The 24324-nt window shown below is 53.5% G+C and overlaps 6 protein-coding genes across 6 annotated transcripts; 3 read left to right on the top strand and 3 right to left on the bottom strand.

Annotated features, from left to right (window-relative positions):
• Positions 1 to 8: 8 nt before the first annotated feature.
• Positions 9 to 5896, top strand: CDEST_08499 (uncharacterized protein). The gene is made up of 5 exons (XM_062924658.1): positions 9 to 957; positions 1031 to 2375; positions 2425 to 2493; positions 2543 to 5134; positions 5235 to 5896. Exons 1-4 carry the CDS (start codon positions 666 to 668, stop codon positions 4326 to 4328), a joined length of 3492 nt encoding a protein of 1163 aa, XP_062780709.1. The 5' UTR covers positions 9 to 665; the 3' UTR covers positions 4329 to 5134; positions 5235 to 5896.
• On the bottom strand, positions 4962 to 5355 carry CDEST_08500 (uncharacterized protein). Its single transcript, XM_062924659.1, has 2 exons — positions 5235 to 5355; positions 4962 to 5134 (listed from the first exon to the last, which is right to left on the bottom strand). Exons 1-2 carry the CDS (start codon positions 5282 to 5284, stop codon positions 4981 to 4983), a joined length of 204 nt encoding a protein of 67 aa, XP_062780710.1. The 5' UTR covers positions 5285 to 5355; the 3' UTR covers positions 4962 to 4980.
• Positions 5897 to 8824: 2928 nt separating the features above from the next.
• Positions 8825 to 12526, top strand: CDEST_08498 (uncharacterized protein). The gene is made up of 3 exons (XM_062924657.1): positions 8825 to 9106; positions 9206 to 10452; positions 10517 to 12526. Exons 2-3 carry the CDS (start codon positions 9391 to 9393, stop codon positions 12167 to 12169), a joined length of 2715 nt encoding a protein of 904 aa, XP_062780708.1. The 5' UTR covers positions 8825 to 9106; positions 9206 to 9390; the 3' UTR covers positions 12170 to 12526.
• Position 12527: 1 nt separating this feature from the next.
• On the bottom strand, positions 12528 to 14732 carry CDEST_08497 (Putative TAP46-like protein). The gene has a single exon (XM_062924656.1). The coding sequence runs from the start codon at positions 13627 to 13629 to the stop codon at positions 12529 to 12531; it is 1101 nt and encodes a 366-aa protein (XP_062780707.1). The 5' UTR covers positions 13630 to 14732; the 3' UTR covers position 12528.
• A 575-nt stretch (positions 14733 to 15307) lies between these two features.
• Positions 15308 to 20186, top strand: CDEST_08496 (Putative ribonuclease III domain, helicase, dicer dimerization domain-containing protein; the record flags this gene model as incomplete). The annotated part of the gene is made up of 3 exons (XM_062924655.1): positions 15308 to 15985; positions 16038 to 18551; positions 18605 to 20186. 3 exons carry the CDS (start codon positions 15308 to 15310, stop codon positions 20177 to 20179), a joined length of 4767 nt encoding a protein of 1588 aa, XP_062780706.1. The 3' UTR covers positions 20180 to 20186.
• CDEST_08495 (Putative methylenetetrahydrofolate reductase, FAD-linked oxidoreductase) lies at positions 19384 to 23662 on the bottom strand. The gene is made up of 3 exons (XM_062924654.1): positions 23505 to 23662; positions 21420 to 23222; positions 19384 to 21363 (listed from the first exon to the last, which is right to left on the bottom strand). Exons 2-3 carry the CDS (start codon positions 23116 to 23118, stop codon positions 21218 to 21220), a joined length of 1845 nt encoding a protein of 614 aa, XP_062780705.1. The 5' UTR covers positions 23119 to 23222; positions 23505 to 23662; the 3' UTR covers positions 19384 to 21217.
• Between the last annotated feature and the right edge of the window lie 662 nt (positions 23663 to 24324).

Here is a 24324-nt window from a genome sequence, read left to right as displayed (position 1 = left end):
CGTCACCCTACCGGCGTCGATTGCCTCATGCAGTACCCATCGCCTTCCTTTTAGCACTATACTTGTCCGGCTACGCTAAAAACCTGCATCGTCTATGTCAAATCTTGATCTGCGCTCCACGCGCCTGTTGCTTGTCGTGGTCTCTTCCTAACACTTCACTATGCAGTAGTCCCCCTCTTTTGCTTCTCTCCTCCTTGTATCACCATCCTTTCTCCCCTTTTCCCTTTTCAACATTACTGAATTCTTCCCGGCCCAAACAAAGACCTTGACCGGCTTCCCCACAAAACGTTGCATCGATTTCTTCGTCTCGACCACGGGGAACCCTACACCCGCCTGCCTACCTACCTACCCGTTTGGTTCTTTCTATTACTGTTCGCCAACCCATCCTGTCCCCGACCTCGCTTACTCTCTCTCTCTCTCTCTCTCTCTCTCTGTCTTTCTCAACTTTGCCCTCCCCGCCTCTCCTTGGCCGGGCGTTGCTTCGCGAATCTCATTGTCTTTTTCATCCATCTCGCTACCACGACAAACTCGAAACAACTCCTGCGTGAACTCGAATACCCACGATCCACTTCACCCCCTCTCAGCTTGGTCTTGCCGGTCCTCTATGGCGCCGTGAGACGCGATAGTATCAGGAGGCGGGTTGCATCTCTTATTCCGCCTGGACAATGTTTTCCTCTCTGCTGCGACCTAAGCAGAGCAATCGCAGCCGACGCGTCGAGCGCTTGCACGAAAGGCAATCGCCTTCCCCTGGCCCGGCCTATCGCCACTATGTCGGCGAACCCCCGAGACGCGCATCAGGCGACTTTACTGAGGGAGAAGACGACGAAGACGACGAGGACGAGGACGAGGAACACGATGGCATAGGCCACTCCGGGGACGACCCCGAAAACATCGAGGACGAGGACCATGCCCACCGTTCCATGCCCGTTCTCCCTCTTTTCTCGGAGACGTACCTCGGTACGCACAACCCGCTGACCTCGTACGGCTGCGCCCATGAATCTGGACCTAGAAGCTGACCGTGATCCTCCAGACTCCCTGCCCATATACAGCATAACCCATGCAATTCGTATCATCATCCAGACCCGAACCGAAACGACATTAACATGGGACCAAATACGCTCTCCCCAAGTGTCCCAGTTTCTAGTCAAGCCCATGCAGCAACAGATCAGGACTCAGCAATTTAACCGCGCCACCCTGTATTGTCTCATGGCGAACTGCCTCCAGTTCAACAAGGAGGGCCAGATGTACCCAGGCAACGCTGGAATTAGCTACACGAGGGCTCTGGTCTGCGAGCTCCTCGCCCTCAAGCTCCTCAAGGAATACAACACCCGCCAGCTCATCGACGCCCTTTCGTACGACTTTTACCCGCTCCAGGGGCTTCCGGGCGCTCAGCCTGCGAACGCCCCCAAGGCGGACCCGAGAAACAAGGCACGCCTCACCGCGGCACGAACCTCTACACTCGAAGTAGCTATTCGTGCCTCCGCTAAGCACTTTTTGGCTCATCCTTTGGTCGTACAACAGCTGGAGGCTATCTGGAACGGAGCCATCAGCTTTTACTCGTCCGCAGATAGTTTGCACCGCGAGCCTCCAGCTTCGCCCACCGGTACCAAGCCCGATGCTAGAACGCCGCTGCTGGGCGCTCACAACCAGAAGGAGGGCCAGCAGCAGTCGATACCTGGGAGACGGAGTGTCATTCTTTATGACCCTCGGCAAGCGTCTTTATTCAAGCTGTCACGCCTCCGTGTGCCGCGCTACAGGTTCTTCCTGTCGACGCTGTCACTTCTCGTCCTTATCGGCCTGTTCCTTGCCGTCCTCGCTCAACGTTCAGCCCGCATTAGCTCGCTGGAACTGATCTTTTGGTTTTGGAGTGCCGGGTTCATGCTGGATGAGCTGGTCGGGTTTAACGAACAGGGTTTCTCGCTTTACATCATGAGCTTCTGGAACGCCTTTGATCTGGGGATCCTGCTCTTGTTGATTGTCTACTACTTCATGCGCGTCTACGGGGTATTCCTCGTGGATGCCAAGCACTGGAATGACTCTGCCTACGATGTTCTTGCGGCGAATGCCATCCTGCTGCTGCCCCGTATATTCAGTGTGCTGGACCACTACCAGTACTTCTCCCAGCTGTTGATTGCTTTCCGCTTGATGGCGGTTGACCTCGCAGCTGTCTGCATCCTGATCCTCATCTCATGCAGTGGCTTCTTCGTCTTCTTCACCCTTGCTGACAGCAACAATGACGCGGCCGATATTGCCTTTAGAATCTTCCAGATCTTGATGGGCTTTACTCCAGCTGCTTGGGAGGTATGGCCAGGATACAACTGGCTTGAGAGGGGTCTTATGGCCTTTTTCTTGATCATCTGTCACTTCGTTGTCGTGTAAGTCTGCCCCGTCCCCTCAAGCAGTTGTCTTTGCTAACAATCGTAGCACCATTCTCATCACGGTCTTGACAAACTCTTTCATGAAGATTGCCTCCAACGCGAGGGAGGAGCACCAGTAAGCAAACCCGTCATTCGTCTGGTGAATGTTCTGCTCACGGTACTAGGTTTCTCTTCGCTATCAACACAATCTCCATGGTCAAGAACGATGCCTTGTTTTCATACGTCGCACCAGGCAACATTTTCGCGTGGCTCCTCATGCCACTGCGATACTGCATGCCTCTGAGACAATTTGTGAAGTTGAACAGGACCATCATCAAGGCCACGCACTTTCCTCTTTTGTTATTCATTTTCCTGTACGAAAAGTACTGGCTCGCTCCCTCCATGTACGAACCCACGGATCTGGTCGAAAACCATCACCATGGGCGGGATCGAACGATCTCCTTCGCAGACCCGGCGAGTCGATCTGCCCTGTTCAGCCCCAACATCCGGGTTCGCGAAGAATCGCTCACTGGGTACCAGAAGGATCATGCCCTCGAGGAGGTCTTTCGGCGGGGCCCTGGTTTCGCTACGTTGCGCAATCAGCGGCGGAATGAGAGAAAGAAGACCCAACACGCGGTTCGAAACTGGATGGATCGGAACGACGAAGTCAGCGCCTCCCCCCATCTTTCGCAGTGGCCGACGCTGGACGGCAGCCAGAGTATTCGGCCGGATTGGCATAGGAGACTGAGCCTATCGAGAGAGCTTAGGACGCAACGGTCTCGTCAGATATCAGATGTCAGATCAGCGGCTAGCGATCCAGCCGATCTCATCTCCCAGCCTGCCATCGGCTCTTTCTTCCGGGGAATAGCCGCGGCCACCCAAGCCAAGGAGGAGGAGAACCAACAGACGGACGCAGACGGCGATGATGAGCTTGTCACAAATGATGAGGAAGAAGAGGAGGACATCGCGACGAACGCGGGTGACAGTCGTCGGGGCCCAGTCATCCACCAGACCTCAATTGACGACTATTTCAACTCGACGCCGACAACGAAACGGTTTGCCCCGCCCACGACATCTTCATCATTGGGCTCCAGCGGAAGGCCGTCCGTGTCGGCCACTCCTCGCTCTGCACGTCGCATGCCTCATAGCCGAACGATGTCGACCAACACCATCCTGTACGCACCACAGGAGCTGCGACGGCCGGCTAGCTCGTCCTCTCATTCACCTGACCCGCCGCCCACCCGTGCGCGTATGCAGAACGGTCGCCCTGTGGTGGTTGAACCGGCTACGACTAGTGGCCACCGCTCCCCACGCCGGCAGACCTATGTGACCAACACAAGACCCAGACCCATCTTGCCACCTCGAGATGCAGTACAGACGGCGCCGAATCGCGCGGCTCTCACTGGCATCGACCAGCGGCTGCGCCCCAATGCTCTCAGGCGGTTGTCTTCGGTTGATTTGAGTGTCTTGTCGGATAATATCGTACCTGATGATCCGACCGGGGGCATGCCTTCGAGCTTCCAAACGCAGATGGCTATGGCTTTGATGAAGGATGCGCGACTGGGAGGAGCGGGACGGGGCGCGGATTCCGGGGACAGCAACCGGATGAGCAAGCTCGTCCTCGCACGGATGAAGACTCTGGAAGAAAGCTTTGCAGACGTTGCCAGGGAGTTACGCGGGCTCAAGACCACGTCGAACTCGACTGCCCCCACCACGCGGCGTAACTCGTCAGGCGAAGAGTTGCAAAAGCTGGCGGCCCTGGCGAGTCCAGAAGCTACACGGCAGAAAGACAGCGGCGGTGAGAAACCCAAGATGGTAAGAAGGACCACAGGCAAGCGGCCAGTGAGTCGCAAGAGCTTGCTGGACCCCAAGTCGGAGAGGGCTAGGGGCAAGGGCAAAGAGCCGGCGCACTCATCGGGCGACGAGTCCGACAGTGAGAACATGGCGCCGACGAAACGAAGCTCGATGTAAAAGGGGAGAAACGTGACGATTTGCTAAGCATTTTCTGGCGCGCTATACCTCGGTCATGTTTATGTGGTTCACCGCATCGCATCATGGGGGCGTTTGGGCCTGGACTTCATCTCTGGGAGTGTTTGGTTTTCCGTTGTTTGTGGTTAGTTTTGGTGGGTTTGAAGCATGCCAACATATGCATCGTGAGCTGGCCGCGGTTTGCATTTGGACATGTGGATGGGAGTAATGACACTTGGTTGTACAGTCGGCCAAAGAAAACTGTCTGGATTGATCTGTAGTTGCCATCCCCTGCAGATCCTCCAAGTCTCCTGTATTCATACATAAGAATAATTCTGTTCAGATTCCCGGATGAACGCGTTTTCCAATCGGTCTGCGGGTCCGCTTCGCAATTCACCCGCGCCATGTAAATCATTATGTCGTACGTACTATACCGAACCATTCGTGTCCCGTACCCAGTTGGTTATATGTGGAGCTCCCTCTCGGAGGAGGACGGGGGGGAGTCATAGGCCAACAATGAGTGATTGGTGATAGATGCAAGGTGTCTCGTCCTGGCATTCACCTCCCCCACGTTCCACGCCGGTAAAGTTCGGCGTTTTTTGTCTTTTTTTATCATTCTTTGCTTCGAAGTCCATGAGTGGTACGTGACGCCATACTAAATGCCGCCTCCACTCCGATCGACGCTCACATAATGGGGGTTGCTGGAGCGCTGGTTCTGCTCGTTCGTCCGCCTCGAGGCGGCAGTGTACCGGAAGCTGACGGCGAGGGCGGCGACGGCGGCCGTTGCGAAGAGGAGGCCGCGGTGGCGGCTGTGACGGGGTCAGTGATCGGGGCCTTCGGGCATTGCGAGCTGTTCATACGAAGAAGAACGGGGGAAGTAAGGAAAGGGAAGGAGGAACACAAGCGTACATGGCGGGGCGGATCTGGGGCGCGGCGGCCATGGTTGGCTTTGGCTGCATGGTGGATGTTGTGGGAACGATGGGTTTCTGTTTAGGGGAGATATGGCAATTTGACAGTATCCTATGATATGAACAGAGGAGCCGGCGGAAGAAGCAGCAATAAGAATGTAGCTGAAAGAGGGGAAAGGGGTTCAGTTAAGTAGACTCTCGACGTCTTTGGTGCGTTCCGTAGCAGTCCTAGCTCCCCCCTCCTCAGATCATCGGGGGCGGCGGCATACGTGGGTGCGTGTGGAGGAGGGGCAAACACCTTGTGTTTTTGTTGGGGAACGGACGGGGAAGAGGTCTCTTGGTTTTCTGTCTCGTACAGGCTAGGGTGTTGGTGGCAGCTCGGATCGGACGATTTCATGTCATTATCTGAAAACCAGACCTGGGCTCGACATGGCACCCTTACGGCAGCCGTTACTAACATGATCACCGGGAGTGGAAGATGAACTACGAGGTGACTCGGTTAGCGAGAGAGAACCCTGGTCTCGGCGAAACGTCGACATGGATCGGGAGCGAACAATTGCCGGGGCAAGGATTTCCAAGAAGACGATGGCAGCGGAGGGTCTGCAATTGTGTGTGTGTGTGTAACAGTGAGAGTTATGCGGTGTGTAATGCGGGCATGGTGACGCGGTCCAGAGCTAATGTGTTCCCCCGGTGTCGTTGGACTTGGCGGGTTGGGGGGACGGGGGCACGCGACATGGCTACGGGATGGGCGTGCCGTGCGGGGAAGTGGAGAGTTGCTGTCGAGTGGTGTGAGGATCGCTCGGGGTGGTGATTAGCGGTGTTGGTCCCGCCGAGAAAAGGGAAAGGGAGAGCCTCTATTTCTTTGCGCGTCTACATCATAAGGCCTTTGTTGGAGGCTTCGTGTTGGTATTTGCTTCGGTGGGTGGGCGGGCCTATGTGCTGATGATGAACAGGACTGGGGATGGTTCAGGATGCCGCGCATGCATGCGATGCATTCATCGAGGGGGTGAGGACGCAGGCGGGGCACTTGCGGAGGGATAGGGACAGGGGACCTCGGATGTACATCCCCTGCTGAGAGGGCAGAGAAGGATGTGGTTGAGCTTTCGATAACTGGAACGACAAGCTACCTATGGTACTTAGGTAGGCGCAGATGCACACTATGCGGGTGTATGCAGGTGTACTGGAGGTGAGGAGGCCTGGAAAGTCCCTCCCGTCCATGTAGCGATGAGGCGTGGAATGTTGGTTAGAGTTGGGTGAGGTTTCAGCTGACAGGGCGGAAGGGGACGATAAGGGTATGATAAGAACCAAGGTTGGGGGAGCTCGTCCGGGGACATGCGGGGCAGAAGCTGTAAGTGTTGTACATGGAAAGATGCACTGGGAACTCACAACGATGGGCTTGTGAGTATCAATGTATTTCCTACGTGTTTAACACAACCTAGTAAGAATGATCTCCGTGAATGAGAATAATACATGATGCGGTGTTCATGTGAGTTTTAAGTGTAGATCATGAATGTAGATTATTCTGTGAAAACATTCCGAGTGGCCGTAGCAACGAAAGCTGTGCTTCGAAGATGCTGGCATGACAAGGTTTTCTCGTAAGCTCCTCAATCGTACACCTGGTAGTCGAGATCGGTTAAGTCAGACCTGAACAAGCTTCCTCTTCGTGGTCGCCCAATAGCTGAGATATGTTCCGAGGCAGAGCAGACCCGGGTGCTGGAAGCTCTTTGTTAGAACTCTGATTTTGGTGCAACGGACTGCAAGTGGGACAGGCACCGGATACCGGTGCTGATGCCTCCACCAGTGTCAACCGGTGCGGGGATGGTGTCGGGGGCCGCCTTCTCTGGCCACCATCACATTCATGCAGAAGACCGTGTGCAATTGCCTCACTCTTGTTCTGCCACTTCTCTGGAGTGGAGGAGTTTCACTTGTCAGTGCACTCTGTATCAGTGCCAGTAATCATAAAAAACCAAACGAAGTTGTGCCGCTTGTGCTCCAAACACCAACCGGGTGTGGGAGAACCACGTGTCGTACCTGGCATACACCTGGCACGATTGGCAGCTAACATCTTCTCAACGCGGCCCGAAGACCATTACACATTTGGACCAGAATTCAGCGGAAGACATCCAGTTTCCAAGGTATGTCGATGTTTTGGAGGCTAAATGAAGCCCAGCCTTCTGGCTGGCAGTACACTCGATAATGAAGAAGGGTAAATGAAACCAACAGATCGCCTGTATTCATCTGAGCTGTAACATGTATGTGTGTGTCAAGGTGAGATGCAATGCAGATTGTGAGATGTCACGTTGGGGTCTCAAGAGCAGTCGTTGTTTCCTACCAGAAATTTTCTAAATCTTCATTATTCACAAACATCTTGCCTTGCGAGGTGACTCTTCACTGTACCTAATGTCTAAGCACACTGTGCTGTACTAACAGGGCTTGTTTATAGACGTCTAGTGCCGCTTGATGCAAGACCGTGGAGCCAAAAAAACGTCTTCTCTAGTGTATTATCAATTCCACTAGGGTTCAATGAGCACTTATCAAAATGTACACGCCCCATGGCGGTCGAAAAGCTCTGCACTCACTTGAAGGCGGCCCGGGAAACGCGTGTGGGTCTGTCCGAATACGTCTCCATAAAAGCCGATCGGGACGGGGCCGAGACATGCCGCTGCGAGCCTATGGTACCCGCCGATCCACTAGTTGCTTAACGCATGGGTGGGCAGGCAGGCAGGCAGGCAGCAGTGGTTACCCCTTGGAAGAAGCCTTTGAATGGTCGCATGGTTTGCCAGATAGACGGTTATCATACAACGCTGCTTTGCTCTTTTCCAGCAGTCTCCATTTGCAGCCAGGTTTCTTTTCGTGATCTGTCTGTCATAAGGTCTTGGCGCTTGACCTATCTACTGATTGGCAGGTCTGGAACTAATGCTACAACCCAATCATCTCAATGTCAGAAAACCAGTCCGTTTCTGGCCAAGATCTACCTTCGCTACCTAGCCATAGTCACGTCCTCTGGGGCCCCAACCTATTCACAAATAGGTATTCTTCAGGAACTGAACACATGTACATGTTTTCTGGGGGTTTTGTTTGTAGTCAAGATGAATGCGTTATGAATAGCACTTGGTGTTCAAGCTCCCTTTTAGTTCACTTCATAATACTCAAGAAGTATATCTCAGGCTTACATCAAGGTTGCCAACAAAAGATATTGGTTTTCCTGCAAAAACACAGCTCGCCAATCCAGACTGGGGCTGGGTTAGACTAATGAGTCCAAATAGCTCCAGCTTTAGGGGCAAACAATGAGTACAGTGAGTGACGACCAAGCTGTAGCATCCGTGGACGAAAGACCCGGCAGCTCCTCAAAGCGGATGGCTAGCTGCAGGATGCCTTGCACCTTGTCTTCCAATTAATTGCATTCCCGTGCTCCCGTGTTGTTAGTACCTATTTGCTGGTTGGGCGTCTGCCTCCATGGGGCGCCTTGCACAAATGTAAGTAGGTTGGTAGAAGGTCAAAGGCCATTTGCCTTCGCCTTACAACTACGCGGGTCTCATGTCGGCTCAGCCAAGCTACCTACTTTCCCCTCCATCCAAGCCTCACACCCTCCTCCTCCTGTCATCATTGCTCGCCACGTCTTCATGCACTTCGACATTCCTTGCTTTGCCTTACTCGAGGATCGATCGCGCAGTTAGGCCGGCGACAAGACGACCTACCTCTCTCATTTCCGCTTTCCCGACATCTCGAGATCCCTTGGACAGCGACTCCAGGCGGTCGACGCGCGAGCTTATGGTGGGGTTTGGATTATTCCTAATTGACATCTGATTTTCCGAAACCTGCTGCCTAGTAAGGCTACGCTACGGTTTATCACTTCGATCACCACTACATATGGTCAGTATTCTGTACCCAACTCCCAACTTGGCTGGGATGTCTGACTGCGAGGTTCGATCTGCCTCGTGATTGCTTCCGATTGCTTATTCCTCTACCCAGATCGCTCTAGGTGTCCGACAAGCCTTGCTCCATTGATTGCTTACGCCTTCGTCGCCCATCTCCCATCGCCCATTCATCACAACCGCTGCGCCGATTTCCATCTCTATAAGGGTCAAGCTTTTTAATTTCCCGTACCATCACCTCACAACCGGCTGCATATGACCCCATAGAGTATCATCGGAATCATGGACTCAGAGCAAGAGGACATAGTATCTCGGCCCGCGGCCCAGGACCGGTGCAGCCAGCCTTTGGGGGATGAGCCTGCCGATGGCTACGCTTTTTTGGCACCGGTAGCTGGGAACAACACCAATGTCGCTAATCCTTCGCCACATGACAAACCCTTCTGGTACAGAATACAACAACACTACCGTCAAGACATGAAGCCCATCGAGCGTCGTCGCTTTTTCCAATTCATCCTCCACGACATCAAAAACGAACTCCACGAAGGAGACACCCTGGTATTCGTCGACTTCCCTCCACATACGCAGCTATCAGAGAGAGCCGACTGTTTCTGCTACGCTTGGAACTCTGTCCAGTTTCGTATGCACTCCGAAAGACTTCTGGGTACTGGCTCCTCCAAGTTTGCGGAGATGCTGAATCCCACGTACCAGTTCCGTATTCGGCGTCGACGAAAGCTTGTCAAAAGTCTTCCCGATGGCGTCAAGTACGTCTTGGACCTTACACCTCCCACAGAGGGTGACGAACTCGTCTTCCAGATGACCGAGGTTTCGCTGACCCCAGGTATTATCACCTGGTGGACTGCCACTAGTAAGCACGGCGTCGACAGCAATGCTGTATCTGGCCACGACGATGTCTGCTCTTGCTGGAAGAACCGAGAGTCGAAAAAGTACGGGGAAGTCGACGTGGCCCTTGAAAATATTTCGGCAAATGAACCCAAGCGCGATCAAAACCAGGACAGAGACTCTGATATGGACCGGGCTACTGGGATGGCCAATTTGCAGAGTCTCCGCGAGGCCACGTCCCAGACTGGTAGACCCAAACAGCAAGCACCCACGCCGACAATGGATTTGGCAGCCAAGGTACTAGTGAAGAAGTCCAAGGGCGACTTCGCCGCCGACCCGGTTCCAGCCTACCGACAGATCCCCGACTACTGCCCTGTCCGCCACCGCGTCAATATCCTTCGTCTCATGTATCTTATCTCAGACAAGTGTGTCTTCCTTGATTCGGCACCAAGTGTATGGACATTGGTGGCAGTGGCCAAAATTCTAGACTGCACGAGCGTGGTGGTGAGTGCCCTCACTACCCCCCCTTTCCATCATGGTGAAACGTCCGTATTGACACCACTTCCAGCGCGGTCCCTTTCTCCATTGGTTCATGAGCCCCAACAACACCATGTTCCTTGAAGTATTGCCTGAGGAGAGCCTCCAGATTGGGGTGGCCTTGAAGTTGGCCGATGTTACACGCTCGGCCTTCCGCATCTTGGTCAACGAACTTGCCCTCGAGGAGGCCGCTGAACCCAACGGCACACCCAAGGCAGCGGCATACACCGTATTTGGACGCAAGCGTCACGACCCCGGCGACGATCTGAACAACATCATACAGCACGCGGCCCGGGCCATGGTCGAGCGTGTGTCGCGTTCAGTCAACCAACTGGTCAGCGAGACAATCTTTGATGACCTGCAACTTGCCGAATGGCTTCGGCTACGGAACATTATTGGCATGCTCTCTAGCTGCCCCGACGACCCGATGTTCCAGAGGGCCAAGAAGACTGCGCTCATCCTTGCTGATTCGTTGAAAGCCGCGTGGAAGGAACATGTGGTGTGTATCTTGCTCGAGAAGCCTCTCGACGCCAATCATCTGACTGGCGCCGATAACCAACTCGCCACTTACATTGATGTGCGGCATTTCAACCGTCTTGATGTCGTGCACAAGCAACTGAATAACGTGCAGAAAGCTCTGTGCTCGTTCATGTACAAGGCTGTCGCCAATAAGTGGCTTGGTTTTGCCAGAATCTTTCCCTCGAGCTGCTTGCAGCCCAGTTTCTCCCGTCTGGCTACTGACCTCTGGGTTCTCCTCATCGAGATCTTGAAATCCCGTCCCGACTTGGCAACGGACCCTGCTTGGGAAGCCCTTTTGGACCTGCCGCAGGATGTCACCGCTGCCATTGACCCAGGTTCCATTTCCCTTTTGGAGACTGACGCCGCGAAGCACGTATTCGACCTCCAGGCCTTGGAAACTCCGCTCCGCGCTTTCCTCGAGCCCCTTTCCCACGAATACGCTCGTGTCGACTTTGAGATCAAAATGAAGATGACGCCGCACCTATTGCTTACTCTTCACCAAGACGAATTCAAGTTCCTGCCACTCTGGGCTGGCGGCGACGACGACGGCACCGGTGGTGTCTTTGAGGATTCTCTGCCACCTGCTGATTATGGACCAGTGGGGCCGGGTCCGATCTACCACACCGGCGCAACAATTCCTTCGGAAACATCCAGTACGGCAGGCTCAGTGAACAGCGTGCTGCGACAGCTTCGCTTGGGAGGGGGAAGCACCATTGGCCCTGGCAGTGTCGACGTCCAGGATGGAATTTCGACCGTTTTCAATCACAACAAAGTGGTGGTTGACGAAAAGTCGATCTACACGGAATCGTTCACAGATGAAGACTCAGACTACGGCAACGCCAGATCTGCCGTTCCTGTGGATTGCCAGGCCATGGCCCAAACGACCGGCATTATGGTCCTTGAAGAAGAGACAACCGAGCACTCGGATATCGGTACTAGCGTCAACCTCGAGACTGACGACGATGATGACATGGACGGGGTCATGATGGAGACGAGCCCTGAGGATAGCCGCTTGCGAGATGGTACCCATGAACATGTCGTCAGCAGCGTCGGTGCCCCGGTCTTGCTTGCGTCTGGGGGCCAGCGGTCCTCAACTACACCCTCGATCACGAACGTTTCATCCGGTTCTCATCCTGAAGAAGACTATGATATGGTAATGATTTGAATAGAACAACAGCACGAGGTTGATGGTTTATTTCTTCTTGTCTGTTGGGCGTTTTGGGAGGTCGATAATTTGTGGTTGGAAGACCGATCGTTGGGAACAGCTGGTGGCACAAATGGAGGACTAACCTCAATGGCACCAGCAAGTAGATTTGCACAAATGAGAAGAGACAACATTGCAAACACGTTTACCCGTTCACCGTGCTAAATTTGAATGCAGGAGTACCGTGAACCCCACCCCTCCGACCAGAATGCGCACCCCATGTCATTGTCTCGTGGTATCCTCCTCCCATTGTTCGGTTTCTATTCGTCAAATCCTGCCATTATGTACTCCATCCCATTGCCCAATATACCGCTCTTCGCTCAACCCCTGTTCAACGTGTTTCCCGAACCCTTAGGGTTTGCCTCGACAAACTCATCCCAGGCTCTCGCCTTCATCGTCTCCTCATCGGCCTTGTCAAAGTCGTCTTCATCCGGTTCCGGTCGGTGCCAGCTTGCCTCGCCGCCTCCCTCTATGATACCCCCCCGCTCACGCTCCACTTCGAGGTACTCATCGATGCTCATCGTCGGCAGGTTGTGGCCCGGCCGGAACACGTCCGCAGCCATCTGCCCCCGGTTACCGACGAGGGTGAAAGGCTGTAGTGGCTTGCCATCCTTGGACAGTATCGGGCCTCCCCGCTGACCAAACAAGCTTTGTAGCCGGCGCGGTGCCTCGAGACGCTCGACGTAGCCGTCGGAACTACGTTCGACCGCGCGGCGTCGCTCATCCTCCTCCACGGACGTCGGGGACGGCATCAGGGGCACGGTGGCCTGAGCCAGGACCTCGAGCTCGCGGTTGATGCCCTCCAAGCCTTGAAAGGCCATGTGTGCCGCATACGCTAGGTGGGCTAGGTGTAGTTCGCGGACAACCTCGTCGTCACCATCTTCGTTCTGGTACCGCGGGTTCCGGCGCAGCGTGTCCAGTCGCTCGCGGAGGGCGCGCTCCGATTTGAAGTTTGCAATTTTCACGTCGCGGCGCTTAGCCGCGTCGTTGGTGCCGAGGGTCGAAAAGGCGAGGGGCTCATCGGTGTAGCGTTCGTAAAGTATCTTTTGCTGAGCAGACAGGAGGTCGTAGGAGTCAAGGAACCCGAGGAAGGTCTCGTAAGACTCACGTGCGCGCTCGAGGGCGACGCGGCGCTCGATGGGACGGCGCGAGGGAAGCTTCTGATGCAAGTCGGCAAGGTGGGCGGTGATAAGGAGATACGGTAGGGATGAGGTGGAGAGGTCCTCGAGCGACTCGTTAGGGGAGAAGAGGGCGGCGCGGGAGATGAGGTCGAGGCAGGTCTCGTACTCGGAGATGGCGTTGCGAAGGTCGTCAAGGTAGTTCGGCGACGAGGCCTCGTACGAGTTTTCGAGGGTGAAACGCTTCTTTTCGGCCGAGGTGAAGACAGATTTGAGAGTCTGGGGTTTGTCTTCATCCGCCATGGTTGCGGTGTTGTGGTTTCGGCGTTGTGGTTTCGGCGGAGTGAGTGTGCCTAGCTCTAGGGTGAATTATCGAGATGGTGAGAATCGTTTGTAAGGGTTGGAGGGGCTAGGTGGGAATGGCGACGTTTTGAGCTTCGCACAAGACCAGAGGGGGTGACGGCACGAATGACAAATGTCGTGTAGAGTGTGCTGTCGATCAAGACATCTAGGTGTGGTGGCGTTTGGAGGTTTGGGGATCGGGCTGCCTATGCTATAGGTAGGTAAGGGAGGTACTACAACGCAACTCTCTTGCAATTAGAAAGGAACCATCACGAGAAAGGGACGCTAATTAAGCGTTCCGATTCCCTTGGTGGCGATTGATTTCCACCGCTCGGCAGGGGTCTCTATCTTATCTAATCGCGGCGGTGGGGAGCTGAGCTTTAGGTGGGACAGCGTCAAGGGTGAAGGTCGGCAGAGCTCTAGCGGAAATAAAGGGATGGCTTTGAACCATCGCGACTTCCTGATCAGACTATTACGGTCGAGTTTCGAGGATTTGCCACTAATGGAACACCTGATAGGGAATCAATACAATGCGCTCTCCTCTTTGTCCGATGTTGATCCTTCCAGCTGAAAACTCCTTAGCAGACACGAGGTATCTATCCCAAGATCTCCTCCACCCGCGCTTGAGGCTGTCTACGCTGAAAATGCGTGCAGGTAGGCACCTTCCCGCGTCGAAGTAGCCGTCTGGTGGGAGAAGCACTCATCTCAAGATCAGGCGAAAAGATTCTTGATTCAGAGACAGTTTGTTCAACTAGTAACAACCCGGCCCTCACTGGGCTTCGTTGGCACGAGTTCTGTTCGGCCAACACCGAATTGACGAGAAGCAGACGACTAACAAGACCGGTCACAGTTTGTTTGGATCCGACTTTATCCATGTTTCCGATATTCATATAATATTGGTATAACTGAACCAAGAAATGTGAGCATTTGCGTTGACTCTCTTACTTGAGGGCTTCAGCTTGACACGGTTGAGGGCTTTATTCGCCCAATATCAATTTCGTAGGGGAGGGTGCAAAATGAGAGCAGGCTTAGCGGGCATAACGCAATGGGAAAGGACTTCTGGAAGAATCGCTGCTTCCATATAAGTTTGTTTGCTCTTGCCTCATGCGACTTTCCGTCACACTTTTCACTTTGATTTGGAGAAGGCACATACGTGACCGCCCTTTCCAATCTGATGACCTTCCATTCATTTACCTACCATCCTTATCGGAAGGTACAAACTTCCCCCCTTTACCTCCATGAACTTCCTCACTTATTCGTCCATCTTGCGAGGTTCATTACTGAAGCGCATTCAACAATTACAATACAAGTCTAGTGTCGAGAAAGGGAGTCTCGGTAAGAGAGGTGCTCTTCTTCCTCTGGGAATATTGTTCCCCCAATCCTATCCCCCCTTCCTTCTACGAGCATTAGCTGCTGCTTCTCTTCCGTCTCAGAAGTAGTTAGCACTTCTACATGTGCAACTGGCTCGGCTCGAACCCACATCACTTTGATCTTCCCTTGCACTGCCCCCCCTCACGCAACTCACATCCTATACCTATCCTTCCTGAGTATGCGAGCCGATATTCTGAGAGGCCATCATTCGCAGCACACCTAATTTCAGGCAAAAAAAGAGCCAGCACATAAGTGTTCCGTTCCAAATATGGAGCGTTGCAACGATCAGAGGGTTGACGACCCATTGCCTACCTCGATTCATTCCATCGACTCGGAGGCAGGCTCGACTCCTCGTCTCTTGGCGCCCTTGACACCTTCTCAACTGAACCAAAAACCCAAATTAACTGCTTTCCCCTCGTCTTCTGGAGAATCCTCTCCGACTGACTTACTGACGACTCTCGTCTCTCAAGCTTCGGTCTCCAACGACGACCTCGAAGCGCAGGCCGGAGACGAAAAGTCTGGCACCAACGATGGAGAAGACGACAACGACGATGACGATTACGACGAATACCTTCGTTGGAGTCTGAATCCAGAGAGACATCGCAAGGTCTCGGAGAAGAAGCGCCGCGATCACGCACTGTTCCAGTCATGGATCAAGTCGAACCAAAGCAAGGTACTGGATGAAGCTTCCAAGACGTCTAAGGAACAGAAGCCTGGGTCCGTGGCACACCTGATGAAGCTGGAGAGCGAAAGGTTCAAGATCATCCAAACCCCACGAGAATATCAAATTGAGCTTTTCGAGAAAGCCAAGAAAAAGAACACCATCGTGGTCTTGGATACCGGATCCGGAAAGACTCTAATCGCAGGTTTGCTGCTTCGTCACATCCTCGAAAAGGAGATTGAAGATCGCGCAGCCGGAAAGCTTAAGCGGATTGCCTTCTTCCTGGTAAGAATCCCCGTCAACATGGAAGGTCCTTATCTAATTATTTGTAAAACAGGTGGACAAGGTGTCTCTCGTCTTTCAGCAGCATGCAGTCCTCGATTGCAACCTGGAGCACCCAGTCGGTCGTTTCTGCGGTGACATGGTTGACGAGATGTGGTCCCGCGAGTTCTGGACCCAGCAATTTGAAGAGAACATGGTCATCGTCTGCACCGCGGCCATTCTACAGAAATGTCTGACCCACTCATACATCCGCATGAACCAGATCAACCTTCTTGTCTTCGATGAGGCCCATCATACGAAGAAGAACCATCCGTACGCTCGCATCATCAAGGACTTCTACATCAAGGAGCCTGCCAAAGAAATGAGACCTAGAATCCTCGGTATGACGGCCTCCCCTGTCGATGCTCAGACGGACGTCAAGATTGCTACCGCTCAGCTTGAATGTCTTCTTCACAGCGAAATTGCAACCGTGTCCGAGGAGTCACTCTATAGCAACTCCACCGCTCGAAACATAAGGGAAATCGAGGTTCATTATAGCAGTCTCCCTGTTCCTTACGAGACCAAGCTGTACCAGAAAGTCAGCGCTCTTGTGGGCTGCAATCCGCACTTCAGTAAAGAGCTTTCTTTTGCAAAGGCTGCAACCTCGTCACTCGGCCCTTGGGCGGCAGATCGCTTCTGGCAGCTGTTTCTGACAGACGAGACAATTTTGCGGCTCGCACACAGGACCGACATGACCTACTCCGGCCTCAAATCCAACGACAAAGAGACTGCAGCAGTTCAGAAGCTTCGAGATGTCATCCAGGGCCACGAGTTCAACTCTGCCACTCCGACTCTGGATCAGGTATCTATCAAGGTCCTTAGGCTATGGGAAGAGCTAAAACTCCGCTTCACGAAAGGTCCGGGGTATCGTTGCATTGTCTTCGTAGAGATGAGACTCACAGCCGTGCTACTTGCGGATCTTTTTGAGCAGGAGGGCATCAAACTCCAATATCTCAGCCCGGCAATGCTAGTCGGCAGCCAGACAGCTACGGGACTTGCAAACATGTCATTCAAGCAACAGGTCTTGGCCATCCACAAGTTCAGGCAAGCGGAAGTCAACTGTCTCTTCGCTACCCAGGTCGCCGAAGAAGGGCTCGACATACCCGACTGCAACCTCGTCATGCGATTCGACCTTTACAAATCAGTGATTCAGTACATTCAATCAAAAGGGCGCGCCAGACGTCAGGACTCAGAGTACCTCTCATTCATCGAGGGCGGCAACGGAAGACAAGCTCGCGTGGTACTCCAGGCCACGTACGATCAGAACGTTCTCCGTCGCTTTTGCAACGAATTGCCCGAAGACAAAAAGATCATGGGCTTCGATATCTCGGCCAGCGTTCTCAAAGGAGACCTGCACTACAAAACCTACCTCATCAAGTCCACCGGCGCGATGCTGACATGGACATCTAGTCTCGAGGTGCTGGCCAACTTCGCCTCCTCGTTACGCCAATTCAATGACGAGGTCTTGGCGCCCGAATACGTGGTTATAAACCAGGGACAGAACTTCATTGCAGAGGTTCAGTTACCAGCAAAGTCTCCGATCATGCATATGACAGGGTTCCCACACAGTAACATGAAGGCAGCCCGCTGCTCTGCTGCGTTCGAAATGTGCAAGGAGCTGATCAAGAAGAAGTACATTGATCACAACTTACATCCGGTGTTCATCAGGAAACTTCCTGCCATGCGAAATGCTCGTCTCGCCGTCAGTGCCAACAAGAAGTCGGAGTACAAGATGAGAACCAAGCCAGAGGTCTGGTCTCGTCTTGGCCCTTTCGACCAACTCTACGTCAGTGCTTTGGTCCTCGCAACCCCCAGTGCTGTGGGTAGAGATTCCAAACCGCTGTTACTACTCACCAGAGAAAAGCTACCGGATCTTCCGGTAATTCCACTGTGTTTCGGAAATGAACAACAATCAGAAGCCTTTGTCGTGTCCCTTCCGACTCCTATTCGGATTTCCGAAATCGAGTCAGAGCTCTTGAAGACATTCACTTTCCGCATCTTCAAGGACGTATTCAGCAAGGAGTACGAGGCGCATACTCAGAATGTTCCTTACTTTCTCGCCCCAACCCGGTGCCACCATTCTGGTGGCCTGAAGAGAGCAGATGCGACTACTTTGATTGATTGGGATCATTTATGCACCACAAAGGACGTGGAGTATCTGGAATGGGAAGACGGCACTGGAGATGAATTTTTCAATCAAAAACTCGTCATCGATCCTTCTGCGGGTTCTCGGAAGTTCTACTTGCGGGGAATTCGTAAAGATATGAAACCAATGGACCTGGTCCCAGAGGGCGTGCCCGATCCTGGTCACAGAGCCTGGCGTGATCCGGCGCTGGAGAAGAACATCAAGGAGTACAGCGTGAGCCTGTGGGCAAAGACCCGAACGAAAAGAACGTGGAGAGATACTCAGCCTGTGGTTGAAGCCGAAGTCGTTTCGCTGAGGCGAAATCTCCTTGACGACTTTGTAGAGGTCGCGGCCGGGGTGTCCAAAATATGCTACCTTATTTTGGAGCCCATGAGAGTGTCAACTGTAAGTTTAATGTGCCATGCTCAAGGGATAACTTGTAGTACTAACATTCACAGCTCCCAATCGACACGGTTGTCATGGCGTTCGCTTTTCCCGCGCTCATCCACCGCATTGATTCGGTCATGATTGCCCTAGATGCATGCAAGCTTCTAGAACTCAACATCCGGCCCGATCTGGCTCTCGAGGCCGTTACAAAAGACTCGGACAACAGCGATGAGCATGACAAAGAGAAGATAAAATTTCAAAGCGGGATGGGGAAAAATTACGAACGACTGGAGTTTCTCGGGGACTGTTTTTTGAAGATGGCCACAACGATCGCCGTCTTCACTGAAAACCCGGACAGCACCGAGTTCGGGTACCATGTTGATCGGATGCTCTTGATCTGCAACCAGAACCTCTTCAATAAGGCCGTGGACAGAAATTTGCCAGAATATGTGCGTTCGAAGTCATTCGATCGTCGCAGCTGGTATCCGTCAGGACTGCGCCTCATCCGAGGCAAAGAGGGTTCAGTGAACCATAGGCACGCTCTGGCAGACAAATCTGTCGCCGACGTCTGTGAGGCTCTCATCGGCGCTGCATACTTGACGTACGCAGATACCAGTGACTTCGAAATGGCGATAAGGGCCGTCACTGCTGTGGTCAAGAACAAGAATCACCTCATGACGTCGTGGGGAGATTACTACGCCGCCTACACCCCTCCCGCGTGGCAATTCGCAGATCCGACTCCCATGCAGAAGGAATTGGCGCGTCAAATTAAGGACAAGTTGGGGTACGAGTTCAAGTCTCCTGCGCTCCTCCGGAGTGCCTTTAAACATCCGTCATATCCCCGGGCATACGAGAATCTGCCCGACTACCAGCGTCTGGAGTTCCTTGGTGACGCCCTGCTTGACATGGTTTGCGTGGACTTTCTCTTCCACAAGTTCCCGGATGCTGATCCTCAGTGGCTCACGGAGCACAAGACAGCCATGGTCAGCAATCAATTCCTGGCAAGTCTTTGCGTCAAGCTTGGCCTTCACAAGCACGTCCTATCTGGTCACGCGTCGCTGCTGAATCAGACCCATGACTTTGTCGTCTCGCTTGAGAGCGCCAAGAAAGACGGGGAAGCTGACGGGACATTCACGCAAGCTTACTGGATCCATGTTCAGCACGCGCCCAAGTATCTTTCCGACGTCGTCGAAGCCTACATTGGCGCCATCTTCATCGACTCGGGCTACGATTACAGCCAAGTCCGCGTATTTTTCGACACGCACATCCGGCCTTTCTTCACGGACATGGCGCTATACGATTCTTTCGCCAGCCGTCACCCGGTCACGAACCTCACCCACATCCTGCAAGACGGCTTTGGATGTCAGGAGTGGCGCCTGATGGTTAGCGAAGTCGCGCCAACCGTCGAAGAGGGCGGAGCCGCCGCCATCACCAGTTCCCAGATTCTCTGCGGCGTCGTACTGCACGGGCAAATCTACTTTCACGCGGCGGCGGCTAGTGGAAGATATGCCAAGATCGCGGCCGCGAAGGCGGCGATCGAACAGTTGGGTGATATGGCGGTGGAGACCTTCAGGAAGGAATTTGGGTGCGACTGCGAGGCCCAGAAGGGCGAGCATGCCATTGCGGACCATGGTACTGCCATTTGAGAAGCTTGAAAATCATAGGTCAGAAGCTCCATCTTGCGAGACATAGGTTGGAAGGCTTCGGACATGGACGACTTCGCTGATCTACTCCAAGCGATGGTGGTATTTGCGGAGAAGAGGAATACGATGTATTGCTGCCGCACACCTGCCATCGACCAGATATTTGCGATAGGGGTAGAGACCGATACGCGGAAATGAACTAGGAGACTCCTAAAGCCCTTCCCTCTTCCTGCGCCGAAAACGCTGGGCGTGCATTGTTTTCTGACCGACGATCAAGACAAAACATAGCCTCACATTAGCGGAAAATAGCGGCTAGCTAGGCGGATCACCAGTCATGGAAATCAGTTCCAATGAATACCTAGGTAGGTATGTAGATGTATAAGCGGTGGGGGAATAGTGAAGCCCAGGTTGATTCGGCTTTGATACGAGACTAGATAAGGCTCGTAGCCAACGGAATCCCTCTCCGTCCGCCGCCTCTCCAGTCCACTGCATCCCATCTCATCCTCGTCTCCCACCTCCTGATCGTCATCATTCCATTCTGCGTCTCAATCGTCATCTCCCCATCTTATAGCATACAGGGTGTGCCGCTACAAAAACGCAGAAAATCCTGAGCGGTGGAAGGAGAAAAAAATAAATCATCTATAAAATAATAAAACCCGTGTTGAACTCCTCTGGTGTTTGTGTGGTGTGTGATTTTCCTAAACCTTCTTTTTTTTTCGTTGGGGAAAAAAAAAGTCATGGTCCGTTTGTGGGGGTATCGTTGAGATATATGCAGTTGCTCCTTTGCTAGCCCTTCCCTTTCCTCTTCTCTTTTTTGACATGGGTGTTATGTCAGATTTCGTTCAGTTCACCTCCACTGATGCATTGGCCGCTTGTAATGCCGTGGGTGAATCCGTGTTGCGTGTAAACAGTGCCTTTTTGTTGAAAAAACACATAGTGACCCCCGCCCATCCCTTTGCCCTGTTGAAAACGCCGATCATGATGCATACTTAGAAAATAGTAAAAGGGGGGTGTGTGTTAAACACAAGTCAGAAATAGCCGTTAGTTGGCGGTGGCTGAGATAGAGTTGCCGTTGGTCTCTACTGCTCCATTGGTCTGGGGCTCGGCAGGGATATCGGCGTATTCCTTCACCTCTAGTCCTTCGAGCATGTCGAAGAGGGCCGTCTTTTGGTGAAAGTCGTTGTTGACTAAGGACAAGGTCAGAATAATCCATTCAGTACCGAGCTCATTCATTCGGGCTTACCAATGTTGATGAGGTACCACTCATTCATAATACGCTCAATCAGCACTCTGCTGGGAGTACCAGCCTCAAAGCAGTGTGCCCAGTCAATACCGAGACGGAAGGCCTCGTCCTTCCAAGCCATGAAGCTGATACCTTCGACAATGGTCGGCTGCACAATCTCCTTGCCGGGGAAGACACCCCAGGTGACGGCGTTGGGGCTGTCGTGTGTTGCGTTGTACTTCAGACTGCCATTCTTAGTAGTGGCGTAATAAGTCATATCGGGGTTCTTCTCAACGCGGGAGACGATCTCGGCGTACACATCGGGATGAACCAGGAGCTCGAGGTAGGCCTTCTGGTAGACGTAACCGTTTGCCGGACCCCAGCCATGCACGGGGTGAGTCGACTTCACGCCGTCAACGGCAGGCTGAGAGTTGATAGTGAGCAGACCGCGCTTGTTCAACCCGATGAGCTCTTCCCGAATGGGGTCCGCTTCACTGGTCAGGGGCGCCTCGCTCCACGGGAGTGAATCAAGCTCCGTCTCTAGATAACGGACGAAGATGTTGGCGACATCCTTGATGGACCTAGGCTCACCCCACTTCTTCCGGTTTTGCTCATTGGTGCCCGTCAGGCCAATGCCGTAGGCATCCAGCTCACCGAAGGCGGGAGACCGAGAGTCACCCCAGCGACCGTTGGGGAACTCGTCCCAGTCCTGAGTGCGGAGCACGTAGGACTTGTTGCGGCCCTTCCAGAAGATGGGGCGCACGTCCTCCTCTCTGCGGCCGTGAGCAAGCGACTGCTTCCAGGGCAGTGCATGCTTCACGGGACGATCACTTGTGGGCATCCAGTTAAGCTCCTCGAGGACCATTCTCGTGGCCTGGGCGAGATTCATGGTGTAGAAGTGCAAATGGTGAATGCCGGCGGCAACAATCTTGCGGCACATGTCGGCAACAAGGCCCTTTCCGACTTCTCTGACGGCAACATCGTCGTTCTTGATGGGCTCAAGAGCAGCCATCCAGTCATCGGGGACCTTGCAGTTCATGTGCTTGGCGCGGCGGATGAAGCTGGCGTACGTGGCAATGGGCATAATGCCGGGGATGATTGGGACGTTGATGCCACGCTCGCGGACTTTGCCAACCCAGCGGACAAAGTTGTCGCCGTCATAGAACATTTGCGTGACGATGAAGCTGGCACCCATGTCGACCTTCTCCTTCAAGTGGTCCAGCAGCTGTTCCTCGTCCTTGTTGTCGTCGCAGCCCTCAGGGTAGCCAGCGACACCAATATCGAAGTGGTCGTGGTAGGTGGCACGAATGTGCTTGACCAAGTCTTTTGCATAGCGGAACCCGTCATCGGTGGCCTCCCACTTCTCCTGCTCTCTCGGGGGGTCTCCGCGCAGGGCCAAAATGTTGGTGCAGCCGGCCTTGTAGGCCTTGCGGAGGGCGTCATTGACCTTCTCCAGGCCCATGTCTGTACAAGTCAGGTGCATGCAGGTCTCGAGGCCGTAGATGGATTGGGCCTGGAGGACCATCTCGCAGGTCAACTCAGCGATACGGCCGCCGGCACCCCATGTGATGTCAATGAACTTGGGTCCGAAATGGTACATGCGCTCCATACGGTCGTAGAGATTCTGGACACCCTGGGCGGTCTTGGGCGGGAAATACTCGAAGGAGAATGAGGGCTCGCCCGTCCTCCGGGTCTCGTCGAGCATGGACTTAATATGCATGTTGGCTGTTGTGGAGTTGGCGAGGTTCGAGGCGTTTCAAGAAGAAGAAGAAGAAGAGTAAGTGAAGAATGGCCACCGGGGGGGCTCCGTGGGCTCGTCGAGGGCTGGAGGCGAAGCTGTTAGACTCAATTGACCAACGGGACTGAGAGAGCAAAGGATCGGGTCTGAAGAAGGGGAAGAGACTCAAGGAAATATGAGAATGTTTAAATGTGGCGTGCAGATGCTGTATAGGAGGCTACACAGGTACTTAGGGAGAAGCAGAGGGAGGCTGAAAGTAGCGGGGTGGAATGCCGGTGAGGTCGGAGTGGAATGTCGGAGGGTTGAAAGAGGGCGCCGTTGAATAAAGCGACGAGCGAAACACGCCGAAGCAAGGGGAACAAACTCACTAGTCAATCTCTTGGTTGTTGTGTGCGATTCAATTCGCTCCTAGCACATCCCCGGATCTGCGGTGTATCCGATTTCCCAATTTCCCAAAATAAAATAAAAAAGATCACTTCAAGGAAACAGGAGCATAGGTGTGAAGGAGGAAGAAAGTTGGAAATTTTGCAACAATGACCGAGAGGAAGAGCGAGAGAGAGGCGGTTGGTGGGAGGAGGGGAGGAGGTCAAGGGAAGGATGGTACGTACTACAAGGTGGCAGGCAGTTGGGTGCTGGTATACAAGTAGGTACATGCTGTTTCGTCCAAGGTAGGCGGGTGTTTACGTGAGGAACAGTTGCGTGGGCAGTACTCTGGAAGTACTGTACTACCTACCTACCTAAGTAGAACGACCCCAACCCACGTTTCTAGAGCTCCGAACAAGGAGCCTGCGATGGCTGTAGCCATGATTGGTAACTGCCCCTCCATCTGCGTTGGGTGCACGCAAACAGGGGTACAGAGGGAGCCCCCACTCCGTTGGATTAAACGCGCTCTCCAATGAGAGGAGAACGTCCCTGCACCGAGCAGCTGCGGGGTGCGGCAGAAAAAAGCTGGCAAAAAAATGTCTCCGTTCATACTATCTGTTTCGATTTTGCCATTTCCCCTCCATTGACGCCGGCGCATATTGTTCCCAAGCCTACCCAAGCAATCATAGCATGGCGAAAAGAACAAGTTGGTAAAGCGTATTGCTTTCACATGATCTTCGTGTGCCCAAGTATACTGACACTATGCTCCTACATCTCTTTATACTCACAAAACCTCATGCCCGGGCGAGCGGCGGGTAGACAGAT

Source organism: Colletotrichum destructivum, chromosome 5, assembly GCF_034447905.1.
Source record: "Colletotrichum destructivum chromosome 5, complete sequence".
NCBI lineage: Eukaryota > Fungi > Ascomycota > Sordariomycetes > Glomerellales > Glomerellaceae > Colletotrichum > Colletotrichum destructivum.
This window is presented reverse-complemented; position numbering and strand designations above follow the sequence as displayed.